The 24,947-nt window shown below is 35.1% G+C and overlaps 1 protein-coding gene across 5 annotated transcripts in view; it reads left to right on the forward strand.

Annotated features, from left to right (window-relative positions):
• The window catches only part of PPIG (peptidylprolyl isomerase G), a 47,452-nt gene extending 22,505 nt beyond the window's left edge, over positions 1–24,947 (forward strand). For all 5 annotated transcript variants that reach the window (XM_054562654.1, XM_054562652.1, XM_054562657.1 and 2 more), the window contains 7 exons: positions 640–669; positions 761–900; positions 14,476–14,689; positions 15,469–15,636; positions 16,909–16,996; positions 19,202–19,338; positions 19,504–24,947. In XM_054562654.1, coding sequence (XP_054418629.1) covers positions 640–669; positions 761–900; positions 14,476–14,689; positions 15,469–15,636; positions 16,909–16,996; positions 19,202–19,338; positions 19,504–20,611 — 1,885 coding nt within the window. In that variant the 3' untranslated portion in view covers positions 20,612–24,947. The remainder of the gene's footprint in view (positions 1–639; positions 670–760; positions 901–14,475; positions 14,690–15,468; positions 15,637–16,908; positions 16,997–19,201; positions 19,339–19,503) is intronic.

The following is a 24,947-nucleotide window of genomic DNA, read 5'->3' on the forward strand; positions in this document are numbered from 1 at the left end:
CTCAGGCTGGCCAATTATTTACATGTACTGGCTGCCACATCTTCCAGGTTTCCAAAAGGTCTGTAATCTGGATTTTTACATAAAAGTATCCAAAAGTTTAAACGTGTTGGCAGGTAATTTAACAATTCACAAATACTGTATGGATTAACTCTGTTCAGGTTCAACAGAAAATGTGTGAGGGCCATCAGAAGATGATCTGTGCTTTTAACTGTATAAAATACTAAGATTAAAAACGTTGTTGTTAAATCTATAAACTAGTGGAATGGTTTGACAACTTCTAGCATGTCCAGACTGTGGAACTTTATACAGCCATGAGTATTCAGTAAGAACTCAGTCATATGCAAGAAACATGGATGGCTAGAAATAACACCAAAATATTAACTTTAAATGCATAGAAATTTCCAACAATGTTTAGGTATTAACTTTTATATAAAGCTGAAGTTTTTGAAAATTCATTATGTGGAAAGCATCTTGCATTCTGTTTTACTTAAGGTTAATGTAATAAAAGTCTATTATATTAATATATGATTTGTTTGCAACTTTGTTTCCAATGCAGTTATTTTCTTTTCCTTTTTAGAGATGCTAACTTTGTTTTTTTCTGACTTTGTTTTTATCCTTCTGTCTGATGATTTCCAAAAGAACAACGAAACCAACTCCTCATTTAGATGGGTAAAGATTATTTTAATTAATTTTATACCTACTTTAAGTTGATATTAATATAAGAAGCTTTTATTTAATTAATTTTACTTGACTGTTTTAGGCATCATGTTGTTTTTGGGCAAGTAATTTCTGGTCAAGAAGTTGTAAGGGAGATAGAAAACCAGAAAACAGATGCAGCTAGCAAACCATTTGCTGAGGTGCGGATACTCAGTTGTGGAGAGCTAATTCCCAAATCTAAAGGTAAGAAATAAGTACATATTTCTGATAATTCTTATGCATACAAAACAAGCAGACACTCTAAATAGTTGACTTATGATTCACACTGAAGTGAATATAAATAAGAGGTTTTTGTGTTTTGAATATATTCTTGTGTTTTTTAAATGTGTTTTGTCTTCATGCTCTCATTTACCATGGAACCACTTAACTTACTATTATTAGTTTGCAGTAATTTGTCCTTCTGCTTTTACCTTTTTTTAAAAAAACTCAGTTGTCTAAACAGAATGGAAAATAGATTCTTTTCTAAGGAAAGAGACTGTGTAACGAAGATGACAATTGAAGAGAATAACATAGACTAGGAAACTTTAGGGGAATAAATTATTTCCCCTTCATGAATTGCATGTGATATGTTTATGTAACTACTATATTTATTACAGATAATTGAGTATGACACTCTAAAATAATGGGATTACTTTAAAAATTGTATAGAAAGCAATAAAATATTGAATTAGCTCTTCTTTCCGTTCTTTCCTAGTTTAGGGACCAATAACATCAATACTTAGTTTTTCATGATTAACAAAGGTGAGAGTCATCTGTAATGTTCTGTGATCCTTACAGTAGCCCTATAACATTATTTCCCTTATTTTATAGATGAAGATATATTTACCACATCAGGGAACGAGGTCTCACACCCAAGTATGCTGGCCTCAGATCTAGAGCTCTTACTGTTATGTTGCTAATTCATTGTTCTTTAACATTTCTTTCCCTATTGCTCTAAGTAGAACATTCTGATCTCCAGTTTTAGGTATACTGATTTCCTCTGTAACATTTAGAAATATGCACATTTTGTTCTGTTTTAATTTTAAAAGACCCAAGGTAGAGAAGTCTTACATTTGATTTTTTTGTCTCTGCATTCCATTTTGATTCTGATGATTTCCTTTTCTTCTCTGTCATATCAAATATGTACCTCATAAACCATGGCAGAGCCCTGGCTTGTGTCTTTCAGTAGATTGAATGCTGGCCTGCAAACCAAAGAGTTGCCAGTCAGGACAGGTGCCTGGCTTGTGGGCCAGGTCCGCAGTAGGGGGCATGAAAGGGGCAGCTACATGTTGATGTTTCTCTCCCTCTCTTTCTCCCTTCTTTCCTCTCTCTTAAAAATAAATAAAAATCTTTAAAAAAGAAACTACTGCAGAAATATGCTGCAGCTCATAGTGGGACTGTGTATATAACTTCTTGGCATTCATGACTCTGGCTGTTCCTTATTTGCAAACAACAGGTTTAATGCATGCCTTGTGTTTGTGAAGATTCAATAAAGAATGAGGTGTTGCTGAGTATCTTAAATTTGTAAAAAAAAAAAAAAAAAAATTTCAATTTATTTTTTAATTACAGTTAATATATGAGCTTCAGGAATATAACATGGTGATAAGACATTCATAACCTTAATTATTGTTTTAAAAAGAAAAAACTAAAAAGCTATCTATATTAATGTGTGCAGATTTTAGAACCTGAACATACTGATACTTAAGCCTTCAGAGTGTTGTTTGTACAACTGGAATATTTCGTTTTAAGATAATATTTTTTCCTATATCATCTAGGAAATCTTCATCTTTTATTCTCTGCTGGCAACTGGTTTTCTTCCTCCTGCTCACATTTTGTAGTCTTTAAAGTATCTATGCTATGATCCATTCTCTGCTTATAAAAGTTAAGAATGTTACTCTGGCCCAGTGGTCCAGTGGTTGGAGCATTGTTCCATACTCCAAGAGATTGTGGGATTTGATTTCCTGTTGGCGTGTGTCCAGGAAGCAACTGATTGATGTTTCTCTCTCTCACATCTGTGTGTGTGCGCGCGCATGTGTGTGCCTCTCTCTCTCCCTAAAATCATTAAAGCCATCCTCAGGTGAAGACTAAAACCAAATTAAAAAGTTAATGCTTTGTGGTTTACTTAGAAGGATATTGAGGTAATAAAACAAAGCTTATATTTTAAACCATAAACAGTTATCATAGACACTCTGGTAATTTAGGTGTAAAGATTATTTTGGTATTAAAAGGTTAGTGTTTGAATATTTCCTGAAAGGATGAGAATTTTAATGAATGCCACTCTATTATTTATACCCTTATTTTCACCTGAAGAGAGAAATGGTAATTTTGCCCATGGTGTTCTGGCCAGGAAGTTCTACTAAAAGTTGATATGGTGTCTCAGTGTGTGTTCCTCAAATTCATGTTAAGGAACCATACCTTGCCCTTATCAGTTTCAGCAGTTGAGGAAAATTTGCCCTTTATTAGGGTCTGCTCAGTAGTTCCTGAAGAGGTCAGATTTGTTTCTAGCCATACCTCCCATGCCTATGATTCAGGATAACACTGTGGAAAAGTAGAAAACATCTTCGTTTGAGGTCACACAGTTTGGCACCTGTGATTTATAGACCTTCAATTACCATTCATAACATTGGTCAGAGTGGACTTTGTCATACATCTATGTAAATCTTTTTTTAAGGCAGAGCTGTGTCTTACATTTAGTTTTTAAGTTTCATGGCCTCCTTACAATTTTAAATTGGGAATAGTCAGAAAGCTTACATTTAAAACCTTGTTTGAGAGATTAATACCCCAGTTTAAAAAGAAATAAATGCAGAATCTTTTTTTTTCCTTTTTCTAACTTCCTGAAAGAAAACAAAAAGACTTCTGAAGAAATCTGACTGTCTGGGCCCACCTCAAATTGGTCTTGGTGAGTCTGGACAATCTTCTTGGGCCTTTCTCCCTTTTGCTGTTGCAAGATTGGCAGTTCTGCTTTTTGTGGCTATTTGAATGTACTTGAGAAGGTTCAGATTCAAAGAGAAGAACCTTCCTACAGATGCTGAGGTAGAACACTGGAGGCTAATAAAAACTATATCCCTGAGGCTTTCAAGGGGCATAGTGGAGCGTAGAACACAGAGCTCCAGAGAATGATACCGCTACCTAGATTAAAGTAGTTCCTATATTTTCAGGAGTTGGCATGACCTCAAGGAATGCTGGTATCTTCAGAGTTCAGTTACTAAGAGATGCCTGTCCACCATCTCTGCAACAAGAGACGGAGTCATTGCTATATTACAGAGTACACAGTAACACTAGTTCAGAATTGTGGCAACATGGCAATAAATAAATAGTTATGTGAGCAGAAATTTTGCACATGTGTGGTAGGAAACAGATTGCTTGACAGGTAGTACAGAAAGAAGAACACAGTAGAGGACGCAGTTAGTGAATCTTGTACTTGGGAGACATTGGAGAACACCAGAGACTCGTTTCTATCTTGTCTGAGACCCATTTCAGTGTCCTTACTAAGAGATTGAGTTGTGATGGTACTTTTACTAGAAAATAGTAAGAAATTGTTTAAAAGAGGAGACCAGAACTGTGGAATGGAAATCCTAAAGGAGACCTATTTTAGGAATACTTCTGTTCTTTATTTCAAAATTTATTTTCATAATGTCCCAGAAATTTTCATTATAAAGATTTCATATGAAATATATTGGTGTATGTCCTGGCCAATGTGTCTCTGCTGGTCAGGCATTGCCCCACAAACCTAAAAGTCTTCAGGTTTGCTTCCCAGTCAGGGCACATGCTTAGGTTGCGGGTTCAGTCCTCAGTCAGGGCACCTATGAGAGGCCACCAATTAATGTTTCTTGCACCAATGTTTCTCACCCTTTCTTTCTCCCTCCCTTCCCCTCTCTCTAAAATTAGTGAGCCTGTCCTTGGGTAAGGATAAAAAAGAAAAAGAAATCCATTGATATAAAATCTATAGATCTCAACTAAAAATGTTAGGCAGCATTTTCTTTTTTTTTAATTTATTTTGAATTTATTGAGGCTAGATTGGCTAGTAAAAATATATTGGTTTGAGGCAGTATTTTCTTACCTTAGATTTTTACAAGTAAAATGTTCTGGAGTTGGTTTATTTTTAGTAAAGTCAATACCTAATAGGATTGAACCACATCCTATCCTAGCTTCCCCTCAAAGGGGAAGTGAACAGGTTTGGGAAATTATTTTACGTAGTGATAAGCAAACTACATAATTCTAAACTAACCATAAATGGCCCAAGAATTGATAGTATTACTGTTTATAATTCCTTTTCATCCATTTTAATGTGCATTGAGGTTTTGCTTTTAGTACTGTTTCATTTTGCCTTAAGGATACTTAGGGTTGTAAGATACTTTGAAATAGATTTTGTATAAGAGGCTAGGCAGAGGAGGAGAGAGGGTTGGAGGAAGGGATGGGAATAGTTGTCATACATGGAAGTTTTAAAATTTGTATTTTTAATTTTAATATATTCATTTGGTTCAAAATTTAAGAAGCATAAAAGGAGTCAGTAAAAATTCTTCCCATCTCTCTCCATCAGTTCCCATTTCCAAATTTTGTACATTATTCTACATGTATGTGAATGTTGATTATGTTAAGATAAATTTTTAGAAATGGAATTAACAGATTATAAATCATGCATTTTTAATGTTAGTAGCCATTGCTACTAGAATATAGGAAAATAAATTTATACCCTTTGCAGAGCCACATATAAACTTGTTAATCTTTGCCAACCTAATAGGTTTTTTTAAAAGCTAGTTTTAATCTGGTGATTATTGTTAGCATTTCTCAGAAACATTTATAACTATTTTTGTATTAGTTTATTGCTAATTGCTGCCCTCTGCCCCCATTTTTACTCATTCTGTTGTTCTTCCTTTCTGAAATTTCAGTCCTTCTGTTATTTCTTTTCTATTTGGAAAACTTTCTTTAGCTACTTTTTAAGGGTAGGTAGGTCTGCTGGTAACAAATTATCTTAGCTTTATGAAAAAGTCTTTATTTAGTTTTCATTTGATGGATATTTTCACTGTGTATAAGAATCGGGGTTGATTATTCAGCACATGAAGAAGCATTATGCCACTTTCTTCTGGACTTTCTGGTTTCAGAGGAGAGGTCTTTTGTCTTCCAAATCATTGTTCCCTTTTAGATAACTTACTGTTTCTCTGTGCTTTGCATATATATATTTTTTGTCTTTAGTTTTCAGAAACTTGATTTTGATGTGTCTTGGGGTGGGTTACCTAGAGTTTATCCTTTTTTAGGTTTGCTTAACCTCTTGAGTATGTAGGTCTGTAGATTGGGCCAGCTGTGGGAAATTTTCTGCCATTTTATTTTACTTTTTTCAGTTTTAAACCTTTTCTCCTTCTTGGATTCTAATAAGACAAATGTTTGATCTTTTGTTTATTCTACAGTTTTCTCAGGCTATGCTAATTTTTTGTTTCTTTATATTTTTCTGATACTCAGGTTGGATAATTTCTGTTGGTCTATCTTCTGATTCACTGACACTTCGCTCTGTCATCTCCACTCTGCTATAAACTTGCTCCACTAAGCAAGTTTAGTAGATTTTTATGTTTCCTTTCTAAAATTCCATTTGACACTTTATATCTTCTTTATTCCTGAGAGAAGTTTTTACTTTTACTCATTTGCTTAAAGAGTATTAATTGCATATGGAAGCATTTTTAAGATGACTTTAAAATCCTTGTCAGTTTTAACACCTGAGTCTTCTGGGTGTTGGCATTTTTTTATTGTATTTTCTTACTAAGTTGTGATTTTCTTGGTTCTTGGTATTATTACTGATTTTTTGTTTGTTTTTTCTGTATCCTGGATATTTAGGGGATTATAAGACTCTGGATTTTGTTTATATTTTCTATTTTATCAGGCAATCACCATATTTAGGTTTAGCATGTAGGTCCTGGCCTAGTTTTGTGGACTGTGGTTTCAGTGATAATTCAGTTTTCAGAGCCCTTGCAAGTGCTCTTTCTGGTTTGCTTCATTTGTGTGCTCCCCAGGGGCCCTGCTGAAAATCTTGATTCAACACTAGTATATTCAACACTAGTTTAATTCTCAAACCTTTTGCTGTATTAGTTCTGGTCATTTTCACTTGGGGGTCTGCCCAGGACCTCATATGTTTTAAGCAGTCCCTTTCTTTCGCTTCCTTCTTTCTGAAATCCATGCCATTTTCCAGTCCTGCGGTAGGCTTCCTCCTTGGTGCCCACTGACATCACTCCGACAGGGGCGTAGGGGAGCATTACGGAGTATTGGAAATTCAAGTTCTCTACTTCGCCTCTGCTGACATAGCTAAGAGGGAGTGAGTGATCTTTTCTTTTCCTTGTATTTGCTTAGAGTAGAGCAGGCATTGGTAATAATTTTTTTTTGCCTGGCAGAATTATCCTTTTTCCCATCCTTTGTCTGGAGAGAGCTTTCGTTAAGGCTTTTAAAAACATGCACCCATTGGTATTTCTGAGTTGGTTCTCCAGCATGAAATAGAGTATATGGGAGATAAATTGAAAACTACCATGTCATCCTCCAGAGGTTCCTGGCCACTCTACAGATATTCTCACTACATTTTCCTGACCCTATTTCTAATCCTAATAACAGTAATGCTTATTTTGAAAACATACATTGGTTCCATTTGATTGATATATTAGAAATCAATTTGAACATAACACAAATTTCAGCTTTGCCTGTGCATGATCTTGTCTACGAGAAACACTAAATGAATGCAGAAAATTATATCCAGCTAAACAGCTCCATGGGAATACACCAAAATCACACATACACACACCTGAAACATCTGTTAAGCTACGTCAGTTTTTCACTTCTGTTATGAGTGACACCTAAGCACAATCTGCTGAAACTTTCCATCAGATTTTCAGATCACTCTTTTTCCACTACTTTATATTAACTCTCAAGCTACAGCCCTTATGACGTTTACTTCCACGAGCAAATGCCAGGTCTTTTACAAAATAAAGTACATTATTGTCTTATTTATTTATTTATTTATTTATTAGCCATTTAACACGTGTAAAACTGCTGCAATTTTACCAGTTTTCTCTTTTTTAAAAAATGTGTCACTGAAGTTTTTGAATTATGTGCCCCAGTTTCATTCTTTCCGTAAGCCATGTGGTTTTATTGTGCAGTTTTTCATAATACAGTGATTTATAGGAGAACATAAGTTGTGTAACAGAACTAATTTTACAAAGCATTTCTACTTTACTTTTGTCCTTGTTGACCATACCCCTAAATTCAGATACAATTTTTTTTTTCTAGTTTAAATCAATACTAAGTATTATTAGAGATTATTAGACCAGGAAAAGAACAGAATAGTACAGGCCTACCAAAATAGTAGAGAGTTTTGTTAATACAAAGTCTTGTGTGTGACAATAATGAATGCATAGATATGCTTCAGATATTCTGAAGTGCAAATAACAGAGGCTCAGGTATTTTTATTTCCATTTATAAATCATACTAGAGGTCCCCCTTGGGTATGGATCCTAAGAGTCTAAAAAGATTTGGTGTATTTTCTCCATCCAAATTAATGTTAAGCAATCATTAAAAAGATCTGCTATTAAAAACTGAATAAAGACCACACGGTATTCCTCATCAGTAAGTAAGCTGAGTTTATCACAACTTGATATTTATTTATTTTTTTGTATTTTTCAATACAAATATTTATTACAACTGTGAATTAATTTTTTATTGCACATATGGTATTTTATTTTATTTTTATTTTATTTTATTTTTTCAAATACATTTGTCTCTGCCTCCCCCCCACCACTTTCCCTTGCCCCCTCCCTCCTTCCCTCCCTCAGCTCTTCCCCTTTGGTTTTGTCCATGAGTCCTTGCTATATGTTCCTTGACTTTCCCCTTCCCTTCCTTTTCCCTGCCCCCCCCCCCTTCCCTCTTGTCTCTGTTGATTTCTTTTCCTTTCAGTGTTGCTGGTCTTATTTTCCTGGCATCTTTGTATTGTTGGTTAGGTTCCGCTTATAGGTGAGATCGTATGGTATTTGTCTTTCGCCCCCTGGCTTATTTCACTTAGCATAATGCTCTCCAGTTCCATCCATGCTGTCGCGAAGTTTAGTAGTTCTTTTTTTCTTTCTGCTGCGTAGTATTCCATTGTGTATATGTACCATAATTTTTTGATCCAGTCATCTACTGATGGGCATTTAGGTTGCTTCCAACACTTGGCTGTTGTAAATTGTGCTGCTATGAACATTGGGGTGCATAGGTTCTTTTGTATTGGCGTTTTGGGATTCTTAGGGTATAGTCCCAGCAGGGGAATCACTGGATCAAAAGGCAGTTCCATTTTCAGCTTTTTGAGGAAATTCCACACTGCTTTCCACAGTGGCTGCACCAGTCTGCATTCCCACCACAGATACAATTTATAGTCAGAGTTTCTAGAAAATTTATTAAACATATATTTTCTGATGCTGTTTGCTATTCAGTTCACATTTGTCAGTCTTATTTTCCAAATGGATTGGGAACTCTGAGGGCAGAGTGCATGTCTTAAAAAATTCTCTGTGGAGCTTCCCCATATACTCTACAGTTCTTTCTCTTCATGTCTTGGCATCATGTTGCGTATATGTCTGATACTAATTCCTTCAACATACTTGTTGATTTGAGAAAGATAAAATTTCAGTCAGATTCACAGTGTTCCTAAGTCATAAATTTTGGATAACCGATTTTGAAACTAAAGCTACATTCTACTAATAGAGTGTAATCTAATACCGATATTGTCATGTCTCTAATTTTTGCCTTTTTACTCATCTCCTTTTTTTTGACGATTTTATTTGTTTTTAGAGAGAAGGGAAGGGAGGGAAAAAAAGAGGGAGAGAAACATCAACGTATGGTTGCCTCTGTGTACCTTCTAATGGGGACCTGACCTGCAAGCCAGGTGTATGCCCTGACTGGGAATCGAACTGTCGACCCTTTGGTTTGCAGGCTGGCACTCAATTCACTGAGTTCCACCAGTCAGGGCTCATCCTCTTTACTGTCATTTCTTTTTCAATAATAGTCTTTTCTAATGTTTTTCTGTAACAAACACATAAGAAAAGGGCACATAAATTAAATTTCACTTAAAACAATGCTGACAAATATTGAAAGCAGGGAACCATTTCAACCTTAGCACTTTCAAAGCTGTCTTCCAATGCATCTTTCCAAAACAGTTTCTTTTCCTCTTATAGTTTTCATGATACTCAGGCAGACTATATTACCATAAAAATGGATATAATCTTTTTCTAGCCTTCCATATTATTGTGATATCTTGTTTCACTCAGATGTTTTCTTGACAAATGATATGTAAACTAAATAATGCTGGTTTGAAATATATTTAATACATTTGGTGGGGAGAATGGGTTTGCTTTTAAAGAAACAAATGGCAGAATATTTCTGACAGGAAAGAATCCCAATGCAAAATAAATAGAAAAGTTGAAACTGGTGAATAAAACTTTGTTAATCATGGGGTAAAGCATTACTATATTTTGTCAAGTAATTTTAACAGCTATGTTTTGTACTTATGTGGAATATTTTTATTTTGCTTTCATATCATGTGGTCTGAGATATTTTTATTTAGAGTCATATATATATACACACACACACACACACACACACACATATACATATACATATATATATATATATTTTTTTTCACTATGAATTTATTTTCTTCCCCTTAGCTTTCTTTAAGTCTGGGTAGTCCCACCTACCTCCTAATATCCCTCAGGTTTTTAGTATACATAAGTTGATTTTTCAGGTTATACATATTTACACACCCACTCTGCCTCACCAACAACTTGTGGTCTTGTGTTCAGATTAACAGTTGAACTCATGGGACAAGATAGGCTTTACTCAGAAGTTTATTTACCTTTAAGAAATGATACAGGACACAAAGTAGCATGGCTTGTACAGCAGCAACATCGTGGGGATCTCAAATTCCAGGCAGAGATTACATTTGTCTCAGACATCTCACACTTGATATATCCATTGTCCTGAGCACAACTGACTGAAGAAGCCACCACTAGTGGCTAATGACTAAGAAGCCCATGCTAATGGAATCGTGTTCCTTATCTTCCCACATTCATGCAAAGTGTTTTTTTTTTCTTGCTATTTCTCTCCCCCAGTTCTACCTGCAGTCTTTTTTTTTATTATTGTTCAAGTACAGTTGTCTCCATTTTCCCCCCATCGCTCCCCCTGCCACACCCATCCCTGCCTCCCACCCTTGATCCTACCGTCTTTCGCTTTATCCATGTATACGCGTTCCTTCACGACCCTTCCCTTATTTTTCCCCCTTCCCCTCTGGTTACTGTCAGTTTGCCCTTTATTTTTCAACGTCTCTGGTTATATTTTGCTTGCTTGCTTGTTTTGTTGATTAGGTTCCTCTTGTAGGTGAAATCATTTGATATTTGTCTTTCACTGCCTGGCTTATTTCTCTAACATAATATGGATCTCCAGATCCATCCATGCTGTGGCAAAGGGTAGGAGCTCCTTTCTTTCTGCTGCGTCGTATTCCATTGTGTAAATGTGCCATGGTTTTTTGATCCATTGATTTACTGATGGGCACTTAGGTTGCTTCCAGCACTTGGCTGTTATAAACTATGCTGCTGCGAACATTGGGGTGCACAGGTTCTTTTGAATTGGTGCTTCCAGATTCTTAGGGTATAATCCCAGCAGTGGAATTGCCAGGTCTAAAGGCAGTTCGATTTTTAGTTTTCTAGGGAAATTCCATACTGTTTTCCACAGTGGCTGCACCAGTCTGCATTCCCAGCAACAGTGTACTAAGGTTCCCTTTTCTCTACAACCTCACCAGCACCTGTTGTGTGATGATTGGATTATGATGGCCATTCTGACCATAGTGAAGTGGTATTTCATTGTGGTTTTAATTTGCATTTCTCTGATGACTAGTGATGCTGAGCATCCTTTCATATGTCTCTGGGCCCCCTGCATGTCCTCCGTGGAGAAGTGTATTCAGGTCCTTGACCCACTTCTTAATTGGATTGTTTGTTTTCCTGGAGTGAAATTGTGTGAGTTCTTTATATATTTTGGAGATCATTTGAAAATATATTTTCCTATATGGTTGGTTCCCTTTTCATTTTGTTTATGTTTTCTTTAGCCATGAAGTAGCTTTTTATTTTGATGAGATACCACTTTTTATTCTTTCTTGTATGTCCCTTCTACCTGCAGTCCTGATAAAAGAAAAAGTTGAACACTTACACATTAGCATCTGGGGCTTTTAAATGTTACTTCTGTGTTTTTTTAAAAACTGTATTATCAAATGTTTAATAAAATTAATTTGGTTTATTGATTTAGATTTACCTGTTACTTTTCTAAAATTCTTTGGTTTAGTACATAGAACTCTGACCCATGAATCTGGAGATCTGGATTTTTTTTTCTTTTCTTTTTAATTATGTTTTATTGATTATGCTTTACAGTTGTCCCAATAATTCCCCTTTTGCCTCCCTCTGCCCAGTACCCACCTTCCCTCCAGCACTACCCCTGCCTTAGTTCATGGGTCATGCATACAAGTTCTTTGACTTTTTCATTTCCTATGCTATTCTTATCATCCCCCCCCTGTCTATTTTGTACCTATCAATTATGCTTTTTTTCCTTTAAAGTTTTTTATTTATTTTTTAGACAGAGAAGAAGGGGGGGAGAAAGACAGAGAGAGAAATATCAATGTGTTGTTGCCTCTCACTCGCCCCCTACTGGGGATCTAGCCCACAACCCAGGCATGTGCCCTGACTCGGAATTGATCTGGCAACCCTTTTGTTTTCAGGCCGGCGCTCAATCCACTGAGCCACATCAGCTAGGGCCAGTTATAATTCTTAATCCCTGCATCATTTCCCCTGTTTTCCCCCTTCACCCTTCCTGCTGATAATCCTCCAAATGATGTCTCTATCTAGATTCTGTTCCTGCTCTGGTTGTTTGCTTAGTTTGTTTTTTCAGTTTCACTTGTGAATTTGTTGCCATTTTAATGTTTATAGTTTTGGTCATCTTTTTCTTAAATAAGTCCCTATAACATTTCATGTAATAATGGCTTGGTGATGATGAACTCCTTTAACTTTAACTTGTCTGGGAAGCACTTTAATCTGCTCTTCAATTCTGAATGACAGCTTTACTGGATAGAGTAATCTACATTGTAGGGCCTTGCCTTTCATGACTTTGAATACTTCTTTCCAGCCCCTTCTTGCCCATAAAGTTTCTTTTGAGAAATCAGCTGATAGTCTTAGGAAACTCCTTTGTACGTAAGTCTCTGCTTTTTCTCTTGCTGCTTTTAAGAGTCTCTCTTTATCTTTAACTTTTGGCATTTTAATTATGATTTATCTTGGTGTGTTCCTCTTTGCGTCCAGCTGGTTTGGAACTCTCTCTATGTTTCGTGGACTTGTTTGTCTATCTCATTTGCCAAATTGGTTTTCTTTCATGATTTTTTAAAATAAGCTTTCGATTTCTTGCTCTTCCTTTTCTCCTGGCATCCTTATGATTCGGATGTTGGCACTTTTGGAGATGTCCCAGAGTTGTCTTATACTGTCCTCATTTTTTTTGAATTCTTATTTCTTCTTTCTGTTCTGGTTGAATGTTTATTTCTTCCTTATGTTCCAAATTGTTCATTTGAATCCCTCCTTCCTTCCCTTCACTGCTGGTTCCCTGTGGATTTTTCTTTACTTCACTTAGTGTAACCTTCATTTCTTCCTTTATGTTGTTGCCATACTCAGTGAGTTCTCTGAGCATCCTGATCACCAGTATTTTGAACTCTGCATCTGATAGGTTGGCTCTCCCCATTTCGTTTAGTTCTTTTTCTGGGTTTCATTCTACTCTTTCATTTGGGCCATATTTCTTTGTCTCCTCGATTTGGCAGCCTCCCTGTGTTTGTTTCTGTGCATTAGGTAGAGCTGCTTTGACTCCCTATTTTAGCACACCTGTTCAGTTGTATGGGGTAGATTCTTAGGTATTCACCAGTGCAGGGTGACCCCTTCACTGCTTTATGGCTCTGTGTGGGAGGGCTCGGAGAGGAGACAGTGCTGCTGCCTGGCTTCTGGAGGGTTTGCTGGCACTTGCCCAGTTTCCTGTCAGTTCACCCACACTTCCTGTATGTGGTTCACATCCTTCCAGCTATTGCCCTGATTGTAAACCCTAGAGTGGATGGATTTGCGTATGTTCTAAGTCCATGGGGGGCCTTTAAACCAATTGTCCTGAGAAACTGGCAGTTTCTTCTGCCACCTCAACCCCCAATGGTTTTTACAGCCAGAAGTTATGGGTCTTTATCTTCCCTCTCTGGAACCTTGGGCTGTGCAGTCTGGCCTGGGGCTGGAATTGCTCATTCCCATGGTATCCCTCCCAATTTTTATCTACCGTTGTCAATGTGAGACTGCCTATTCTGCAGCCACCTCTGCCTCTCCATAGCAAACCTTGTCTCCTGGTCTCTCTGCCCCAACTCTGCATCTCTGCCCCTCCTACCCATCTGTATGACTGTGGCTTCTTTAAATCCTTAGTTGTTGGACTTCCATACAGTTCAATTTTCTGGCAGTTCTGGGTGTTATTTGTTTTGAGATTAGTTGTAATTCTTGTGGTTGCGCAAGGAGATAAAGCACGTCTATGTACACCTCCATCTTGACCGGAAGTCCTGGAGATGGGGATTCTAATGCTGGCTCTTGACTCCTTTCCTATACCCTTAGTTCAAATAGCTAGATGAACTAGATGTTAAATACTGAACTTAGAAAATATAAATTTTCCACTTATAAAGTTTGTCTAAAAAGTGTTGACCAAAAAAACCTTTTTGTTTTTTAATGAAAGCTAAGAAAGAAGAAAAGAAAAGGCATAAATCATCATCCTCCTCCTCCTCATCATCCAGTGACTCAGATAGCTCAAGTGATTCTCAGTCCTCTTCTGATTCTTCTGATTCTGAAAGTGCTTCTGAAGAGAAATCAAAAAAACGAAAAAAGAAACACAGGAAAAATTCCCGAAAACACAAGAAAGAAAAGAAGAAGCGCAAGAAAAGCAAGAAAAGGTCTTAATTTTATTTTCATTATTAACATTATATTCTAATTTCCTTCTATTTATAAATCTTTTGGGATTTTGGATCAATTATATGGGAACATTATAATAGAAATACTTCATAGCATGAAGTACAAAACCGTTTTGATATTCTGCAGTCTGTAGATGAAATTTGGGTCATATTTATTTCCATTTTTAACAAAACCATTCAATTTATTTTATTTTGTTGATCACAATGAAATTATGCTTTTGGTTTTACAGGTTTGTATTTGTGGAACGAATATGGGTTTAGTGAGACTTACAGGAAGCCAATGATTGTTATCCTTATTTTCTGTAACAGTCTGTCTTGCTCTGTTGTCTTTCACTTCCTTTGCTCCTCCAAGCACATAAGGATAGAAAGCAGATACCATTGTGTTTACTTTCTTTTTTTTTTGTCTGAAATAATGTGTTTGTACTAAAACTTGTTTTTATATGCTTATTGCTTCTAAAGCAACTAGTTTCTTTACCTCCATTTTAAAGTATCGTAAGTTTATCAGAGTACATTGTTCATGGAGTTTCATATTTTAGATCCTTTTTAATGGGAAATATTTTTTGAGAATGTGACAACGGAAACATTTTGTTTTAATTTTGAATGTGTCACAGGAATGAATTGCATCTTTCCCATGTAACTGCATCTTTGGGGGGTACTGGATAAGTATATATTGATATCTTAAAGGAAAAAAATACCATCAATTGGATATTTGTGGTAGGCACTTAATAACTGAATGAAACTTGCTTTGTGTTTTTATTAAGCGCATCTAGTGAAAGTGAGGCTGAAAATCTTGATGCACAACCCCAGTCTACTGTCCGTCCAGAAGAGATCCCTCCTATACCTGAAAATAGATTTCTAATGAGAAAAAGTCCTCCTAAAGCTGATGAGAAAGAAAGGAAAAACAGAGAAAGAGACAGAGAGAGAGAGTGGTATGTAAATGAGTATATCTTGTAGAGTGCTCTACAATCTTTACCATAATCCCTTTTTTCTTAAAAAAGTGTTTACTTAATTTAGGCAAGATTTAATTGGTGATGTTTGTCCCAAGATTGAAATCTTTTCATAGGATAATGGTCATAAAGCTCCTTTTTGCTAACCACATAGCTAAAAAGGATAAATGGACTTAATTCAAACAGAATTTTGAGAAAACTTTCTTTAAAAAAATAAAAAAGCACTGCAAATGCCAAAATGATCTTAAGTGGAATTCTAAACCAGTTCCATTTAAAAGCTAGGTATTTTACTGTGTAATTGTATACATTAAACTTTTAAGCAAGTAAAAACCTTTTTTGAGTTCTCTAATGGGTAAAAAAAAAAAATGCTGTTCTTTTGTGATTTATGAAATTTTAATAATGAAAATTGATATGTTCAGATACTTTCAAAATTTTTCTACATAAAAGATTGAAGTCTCTTATTTATGATCAGATGTACATTATAAAAGTAATAAAATTGTGAGCAGTCCCCCTATGCTTCTATAATACAGTAAAAATGTGACAAGAATCTTATTTTAATATTGATGGATTGGACTTTTATTTTTCTTCATGTATTAGAAAAGGAGGTTTCTAAGGAAGGAAATACTAAAGGGAAAATGTTTGAGCTACTTTAGACAAACTTTTCAAATATAACTTAAATGGATATTGGTAATGCTAACCAATATTAACTCATTTGAAAACAGTTTTCTGTGATATAAACGTCATTCTAATTCAACTAGCTTAATTCACATTGATTACACTTTGCTATAGTTTTTTTACCAATGAACATTTTTTCATAAAATAATAAGGTACTTTGGAATAAGAGTTCTAAAACTATTCTCTCAACAGCATAGAGCCTACTCTGAGCTCTCCCATGTTGGTCTTCCTTAGCACTATGAAGTTAACTTTATCTTAGTAATGATTATATAATGATGTTTCTCAACAGGACAGAATTGGAATTTTAGGAGTAGAATAGTTCTTTGTCCTCACGCATTATAAGATTTTAGTATTCCTGACTCCTGGACACCTAGTACCAATAGCACCCTGCTTAGTCATCAACAATGAAAAAAAAGGTCCCCATCCTTTTCCAGATACCTGCTAAGAATTGATAACATACCTGGTTGAGAACCACTGATTATGTATAAGATTTTAAATTTATTACTTTAGATCATTAAAGCTGTATTCCTCAGATTTATTTTTATAAAATAATGTATTTTAATTTTCGCTTCCTTCTAGTAATCCACCTAATCCCCAGCCTGCTTCATACCAGAGGCGACTTTTAGTTACTAGGTCTGGCAGGAAAATTAAAGGAAGAGGACCAAGGGTAGGTGATTCTTTTCCCATAAATCTTAATAGTATTACATTTATTTTAAAATAATTTTAGAGTGTTTCTTAAATATTGGTTTACATAGAAGTAACTAAAATTTAGAGTAGATGTGGATATTGAATTGGTATGTTCTCTTTTCATAGTAACTTGTTTTAGTACTTCCAAACTGAAAGTTCATGGATTTTACATGTACGTGGTGTAAAATAAGATCAAGATCTTTCTTGTGTCCCCTTGTTACTCCTGATATCTCTATTCTTGATAAAAATTATTCTTATAATTCATCCTCTTTCTCTTTACTGGACTGTCCTCATCAGAATTGAAATATCCACTGTGTTTTTGGAATTTTAGAAACTTAGCTATACTTAGTATATTATTTATTTACTTCCTATTCATTTCTCAACCATTTCAGTTTGTCTTCTACCATTCCGCTGGAACACAGCACTTGCTGTGTGATCAGCTTCGTGTCACAAAATCCAGTGGATCCTTTCAATTCCTGTCTTACTTAATCTCCCTCCTTGTAATACTCGTTTCACTTTGTTTCCATCGTATTTTCTTCCTATCTCTGGCCAGTCTATCTTGAATTTCGAGTGTCAGTTCATATTGTTCTTCTCCATTTTTAAATATTGTAATACTTAAGTGCTACAACTCTTCTCACTCTGCATATGCTCCTTGGACAGTCTCATCACACCCATGGCTTTAGTGGCTACCTGTATGCTGATAACTGCCAAATTTTCATCTGCTCTCATCAAAGGCTTATTTGACAGCCATTTAATTGTTTAATGGGCACCTCAAACTCAGTATATATAATGTTGAGCATAAGCACTTTCACTGATCTTCCTTTAGATTCCTGGTCTTGTGACAAAGACCACCACCTATGCAGTTACTTAAACCTAAAGCTCAAGAATCAGCCCTGGCAGGTGTGGCTCAGTGGATTGAGTGCCAGCCTGTGAACTGAAAGGGCACTGGTTCAATTACTGGGCACATCAGCATTTGTCTCCCTCCCTTCCCCTCTCTCTAAAAATAAACAAATAAACCTTTTTTAGAAAGCAGCAGCACTTTGTTTCCCTCCCTTCTTTCCTACATTATATATCTTTTTTTTTAATTCTCACCTGAGGTGGTGCTTACTGATTTTTAGAGAGAGGAGAAGGGAGAGAGAGAGATGGGGAGAGAAACATTGATGTAAGAGAGAAACATAATCAGTTTCTTCTTTGTAAAATTGGAAATCTGGTTAACAAGTCACTCCTTTGCCATTGGCTTTAATAAATCCAAAATTGTTAACCATGGCCTACAAGAACTCACAAAATCTAGTTCTTCCTTACCTCATCAGTATTATCAAATACTACATTCCCTTGCAGTATTTGTCCTTAGCCACACTGATCTGTCGTCTTCTTATCATATCTAAAACATACTATTTCTTCCTATCTCAGGACCTTCAAACGTGGTATACTGCTAATGCCTCACATATTCTTCCTCACCCATCTGTCCTCAGCCCCTTTACCTCTTTTTCCTCACACTTGCCTGGGAAAGTACTCATACATATTCTTTAATTCTCAGCTTTTAATTATTTAATTGTTTTACTCATTCCCCATACTAGGTCAGATAACCTTGTTATATATTCTCTGAAGGCCTTTTACATTCATTCTAACTGTAGCTTTATATATGTTTAACATCTGTGATAATATGCCTGTCTCTGTGTTCCCCTAGCCTTGCAGAATGTTAAGTTCCAACAGTGCAAAATCAAATGTGTCTTGGCTTACTAATGTTTCCTCATTAATGCGGTAGAGTGGTTAGCTCTCTTAAGAGCTGAGTAAATACTAGTTGAATAAATGAGCATCTCTTCATTTACTCTGTTTTTTCATAATAAGGGAACTGTTTGCTTGGAAAAAACATCAAGAATACTCATACACATTTTTAAATTGGAACTTGGCAACTTGTAAGGGTTCCTTGCACCTACTATGCTTTAGCATCACTTAAATAGGACAGTTCCACAGAAAAGATGTGGGTGACTAGAGTTTCTATGGTTAATGCTTTTTATTTGGAACTTACAGTGTGACTGTAATTGATTTCCTACCTAAAATTGGGAAATTTTATTTTAGCAGGCATAGAAATACCAGGCATTTTATTTGAACCTAGAAATATGTACACTGTAGCTATAATATTTTTATTTTTATGTTAATTTTTTTCCCTTTTAATTTTCTTAAGCGTTACCGAACTCCATCTCGATCCAGATCAAGGGATCGTTTCAGACGTAGTGAGACTCCTCCACATTGGAGGCAAGAGATGCAAAGAGCTCAAAGAATGAGAGTATCAAGCGGTGAAAGATGGATCAAAGGGGATAAGTAAGATTTAACTATATTATTTCAAATGTAGTGACAAGTTGTTTTGTTTTTTTACTATTATACATAAAGTTTCTTCGATATCTTAATGAAAATAGAATACCATTGTAGCTTACAATGAACATGTCTTAAAAAAATTTCAAAAAACCTTTTTTTCTTATTTTTTAGGAGTGAGTTAAATGAAACAAAAGAAAATCAGAGAAGTCCAGTTAGAGTGAAAGAGAAGAAAGTAACTGATCACAGGCATGTATCTGAGAGTCCAAATAGAAAAAGTGAAAAGGAAAAGAAAGTTAAAGACCATAAATCTAACAGCAAAGAGAGAGACGTCAGAAGAAATTCAGAAAAAGATGATAAGTATAATAAAAACAAGGTGAAGAAAAGGGCCAAATCTAAAAGTAGGAGTAAAAGCAAAGAGAAATCAAAGAGTAAGGAAAGAGATACAAAGCATAGACATGAAGAAAAGAGAATGAGGTCAAGGAGTAAAGAAAAGGATCATGAGAATGCTAAAGAAAAAGAAAAGTCTGATTCTAAAGGAAAAGACCAGGAAAGGAGTAGAAGTAAAGAGAAATCTAAACAGTTAGAATCAAAAAGTAATGAGCATGATCATAATAAAAGTAAGGAGAAGGATAGACATGCACAGTCTAGGAGTCGAGAACGTGATGCAACTAAAGGCAAACACAGTTACAATAGTAGAACAAGGGAACGAAGCAGAAGTAGGGACAGGAGCAGGAGAGTGCGATCCAGAAGCCATGATCGTGATCGCAGCAGGAGCAAGGAGTACCATAGGTACAGAGAACAGGAGTACAGGAGAAGAGGAAGGTCACGGAGCCGAGAGAGAAGAGCAACACCCGGAAGATCGAGAAGTAAAGATAGAAAGAGAAGGAGGAGAGATTCACGGAGCTCAGAGCGAGAAGAAAGTCAAAGCAGAAACAAAGAAAAATATAGAAACCAAGAAAGTAAGAGTTCGCACAGAAAAGAAAATTCTGAGGGTGAAAAGAGAATGTACTCTAAAAATCGTGATTATAATAGTTCAAATAACAACAGGGATAAAAAGGCTGATAGAGATCAAAGTCCATTCTCAAAAATAAAACAAAGTAGTCAGGACAATGAATTAAAGTTCTCCACATTGAAAAATAAGGAGGATGGGAAGACCAGATCCTCAGTGGAAAAAGAAAACCAAAAATCAAAGGGTCAAGAAAATGACCATGTACATGATAAAAATAAAAAATTTGATCATGAATCAAGCCCTGGAACAGATGAAGACAAAAGTGGATGAGTGAGTTGTATAAACTTATTTCCATTCTGTCTTGAATTTTAAGTTTTAGAGACTTGTTGATGGATCTCCTTTATGTTTTCTTCTTTTCATTGTTTTTGGTTTGTTTTATGTTTGTCCTTTTTTTTTTTTTAAACGTGGACTTTATTGAGTTGATCTTTTTGATAATCTGCAACCTGGATAATTTGTACTGCTAAAGTTTTAATAAACTTGAAATGAGAAAAACTTTGGTGTAATACTGTGTGCTGTGTTTCACTATTTCATGTATACATTTTTGTGTTGCAACAATCAGGCCATAGCAAACATGCTATTCTATACCCTAATTTTTGTAATCATAAGTTGAAAACAAGCATAACTGATTGTTGGAATACATTGTTAAAAAAGTTTGTGTTTCTCATGATTAACTCTAGAAGCCACTAGGCTAGAAGAAATCTTGTAAAGATTCTCTGATTGGATTTATAATAGAGGCTTGCAGCAGCAGCTTTTAATTACACAGAAGCAGGATTCTAATAACTTGAGATCTTGTCATCTCTTGATTTTATAGTAATTTGTGCTTTCAAATAGATACTTATTTATATTTTACTTCATATGCTATTCTTTATAGTTCCACATGTAGCTTGTTTCTTCATATTAATATTTTTCATGTCTAGTTTTGTTTTACTTAACTGTCTATAAAAATAGTTGAGTATTTTTTTTTCAGTTGATGTACTGAGTGACCTTGACTTGCTGTTATACAGCGTCTAACAAGTTAACCTTGAAAGATCAGATTGTGATTCTCAATCTATGTTGCTTTTGGTCTGAAGAGATTAAACTTTTGCTTTTTGAGAACATTGTTTTATTATCCTTCTCCAAAGTGGGGGAAAAAAACGCTTTTCTTATTAAAGCATACCACTTGTGTGACCCTTTAAGTTAGATTTTAAAAGTTGTTAGTATTGACACATTAACTTCCAAGATTTATTTTTGGCCACTGACCTATATAGACTTAAGTGTTAACTCTGCATGTGTGTGGGGTTTTTTTTGTTTTTTTTTCTTTCTTTTTTTTTTTTTAACTGACTTCTCTAATTCTCATAGATGTGAGTTTCAAATGGCAAGAAAAATGCATCTTTTCTGTATATGTATCACAGTAGGCTACAGCATGTTTATGACTCTGGTTTCTTTCTATTCAGGTGGTTCATACCATTACTGTTAAAATTATTTTAACTGGGCATGTATAACATTGCCACATAGAGTAGAAAGTTGCGAACTTTTATAGCTTATAGAGTTAAACATTAATGATACCTAAAGTCCATTTAGAATTTTATGTGTTGTATATTGCTATTTTTGTGATGTGTGGCCTTTTATTCTGTAATTTCTCTTCTAAATAAAATATTGAACATCCAGCAAACACAAAACCTGCCTCATTTGAAAAGAAATTTCAGAATTCCAATTAATAGTAGCTTCTACAGTGTTCTGTAATTTAATATTTGTCAGTATAGTGTCAACTCTTATTACCAGGGCAGCTTCTTGGTAAAACAGTAGCTACTCAATGCTGTTTGTACTGAATGAAGCAATGCTTAACATATTTCCCATTGTTGGTTAATACATTGATGGCATCATGGTAGCTGTTCACATAATGAATAGGGTAGTGATTATACAATTGTTTGGAATATCTTGAAACAGATATTCACAGTGGAGTCTTTCCAGATTGTTTTTCCTGATTATAAAGTCCATGTTTATGATAATTTAGGGTGATTGATTCCTTTGAAACTTTGACCACACACCCACTTTAGGGATAATTGAGTCTTGAGTGCACAAGCTGTATAATCTGTTACATATTTTAAATTAGTGTTTGTTTTAAATTCAGTAAATTGCATTTTTAAAATCTTTGTTATAAATTATTGGAGCTTTGAGAAAGGTGCTATTTAAGAAAGGATTTCTAGTAAACAGTTATATTTAAAAAAAAAACATGATAAGTAAATATACTTCTATATTGTCTGATGATCCAGAGCTTTATCTACTAAGAATTAGGCAGGTAACAATAGGGGGGGAAATTTTAGTAAATTCTATAAGTGGTAGTCTTTTATTTTGATTATCTGAAGAGCAACCCTGCACTAAGCATTATTTACAGTTTTTTTTTTGTTTTGTTTTTTAATACTGACTAGAGGGTGTATTGATTTGGGAGAGAGGGGAAAAAAAATGTGAGAGAAACATTGATCACTTGCCTTCCGCATGTGTCCCTACTGGGGATCGAACCTACACCTCGTAATGTGCCCTGGCTGGGGATCAAATCTGCAACCTTTTGGTGTATGGAACAGTGCTGCAACCAACTGAGCCACCCAGCCAGGGCTATACGTCTGTTTTTTTCAGAAAAAGTTTGTTAGCTGTTTTTAACCATGGAGCAGATAATGGCAAAGGAAATGAGAGGTGACAATCAGCTAGATTTTACATTTAGAATATAAAGAATACTTAGAAAATGATTAAGCAGCATTTACTATACCTCAAGTCTTCCTTTGCATCTGAATAGCAAACAGCTCAAACGGTCCTTCTCTCCCACTGCATTTTTAATAGTTAACTACCTTTAGTTATTACATTTTGTTTTCCCAAAAGTCAGCCTTTTAATACCTTGTAATTGTTATGCCTGTGCTTACAGTTTAGCTCAAACTATTCTTGGACTTAATGCCGTCTTAAAGATATTTAAATTGGTTTGTCTTTATTGCTTGATTGGCAATATCCAGGAAAAATTTTTCCTGATTGTTATTTTGAGTGAACGCTTTCTCTGGACAAAGCATCTACCACAGAAATTGACAATATAGAGTGATGCTAAGTGAGCAGTAGTGAAGCTGCTCAGTTGCTTTAAAACATTTTAAAATTACACAGGTAGAGAGTTCATACATAGACCATTGTAGTTTTTAAATTCCTAAAGTCAAACCCTTTGCAGAAGTTTCAAAGAATTTGATAAATATTTCTCTGTGCAAGTGTGATGCTGATGCATAATGGCTTTGCTGAATTGCCTTTTTTTAAAATAGATTTGAGAGAGACATCGATTTGTTGTCTCACTTATTTATGCATTCATTGGTTACTTTTTATAATGTGCCCTGACCAGGGACGGAACCCACAACCTTGGTGTATCAGGGTGATGCTCTAACCAACTGAGCTACCCAGCCAGGGTGCCTTTGATTCTTGCAACCAGTGGTAGATAGGAAACTGCAATGTAAAAATTTCTTAATATTTTAGACAAGAATACATTGGGTTTCTTGTATTTTGAATAGTGGTATTAACTGACAATTCTAATTTGTTTTCAAGTTATATGAAATGAGTAATAAGTCATTTATTGTGCTTCACCTTGGGTGGCAATTTTTTTCATCATACTTTGAGCCTTTAGTAAGTTTCTGTAGAAATTTATTCCAAGTCTTTACCTTCACCAGAAATACTTTAAATACGCACCATATAGTTAGTTGATAGTTACAAAGAAACAAAAATGGAGTTTTTTTCTGTCTCCTTTTGGTTGTGTTGACTAAAATTATTGTTTAATATTTATGCATTTAGAATTGAATAAAATCTCCAAGAATTGTAGGTTATAACCTGTTTATGGTGAAAAGATGTGTTGTATTACAAATACTTGTTTTAAAATGTAACAAAAATAAACTCTAGAAAGTACAGTAATGGCTGACTCATGCCCTTAGTGGTCTTTCTGGCTGCCTTTAAAGGATTCAGGTAAAGGCAAACTCTGGGCTGTGATGTCACACAAGAAGTAAATATTAAAGGAAAAATCACATAAATTTAAAAAATTCCATCAGCAAGGTAGGAGAATGGAGTTGTCAAGGCATGAGAGCGAGTGGTGGGTTTGAATTGTGTTGTCCCCCCCCCCCCACTTTTTTTTTTCTTAAAGCAAAATTCCTGTTGACCCAAAGCACATGCTGTATTTTTTTTTCTCCTTTCTGTGTTTATAGTGTTTTGAAGGACTGATAAATGAATTGGGTATTTGTATTTGGGGATGTTAAGAATTGTGGCTGTTCTCTGTGGAGGGGAAAAACAGATGAAGTTAATGCACTTCTTTTCCAAGCTCAAAGTCACTGTGATGTATATTTTTTTAATGAAATTTAGGAATAAAGCTCTTGTCACAATTGTAAAATGTTTCAAAATGCTGCTTCTCCTATCATTAGTCTAGTAACTTGAACTGTTTTCTGCAAACTGCATTGTACAGAATTTAAACTCAAACTATCAACTTTTATAGTTAAACATTGTATTAAATAAACTATGTTATGGTAACAGTTTGTTTCTGTATTTTAAAAATTATTGTATTAGTTACCTAACCTTTATTTTTATTAAAAGCTAAATAATGAAGATAAATCAACTAAAA

This window comes from Pteronotus mesoamericanus, unplaced genomic scaffold (genome assembly GCF_021234165.1).
Source record: "Pteronotus mesoamericanus isolate MK-2021 breed Mesoamerican mustached bat unplaced genomic scaffold, CSHL_Meso_final scaffold_651, whole genome shotgun sequence".
In the NCBI taxonomy this organism is placed as follows: domain Eukaryota; kingdom Metazoa; phylum Chordata; class Mammalia; order Chiroptera; family Mormoopidae; genus Pteronotus; species Pteronotus mesoamericanus.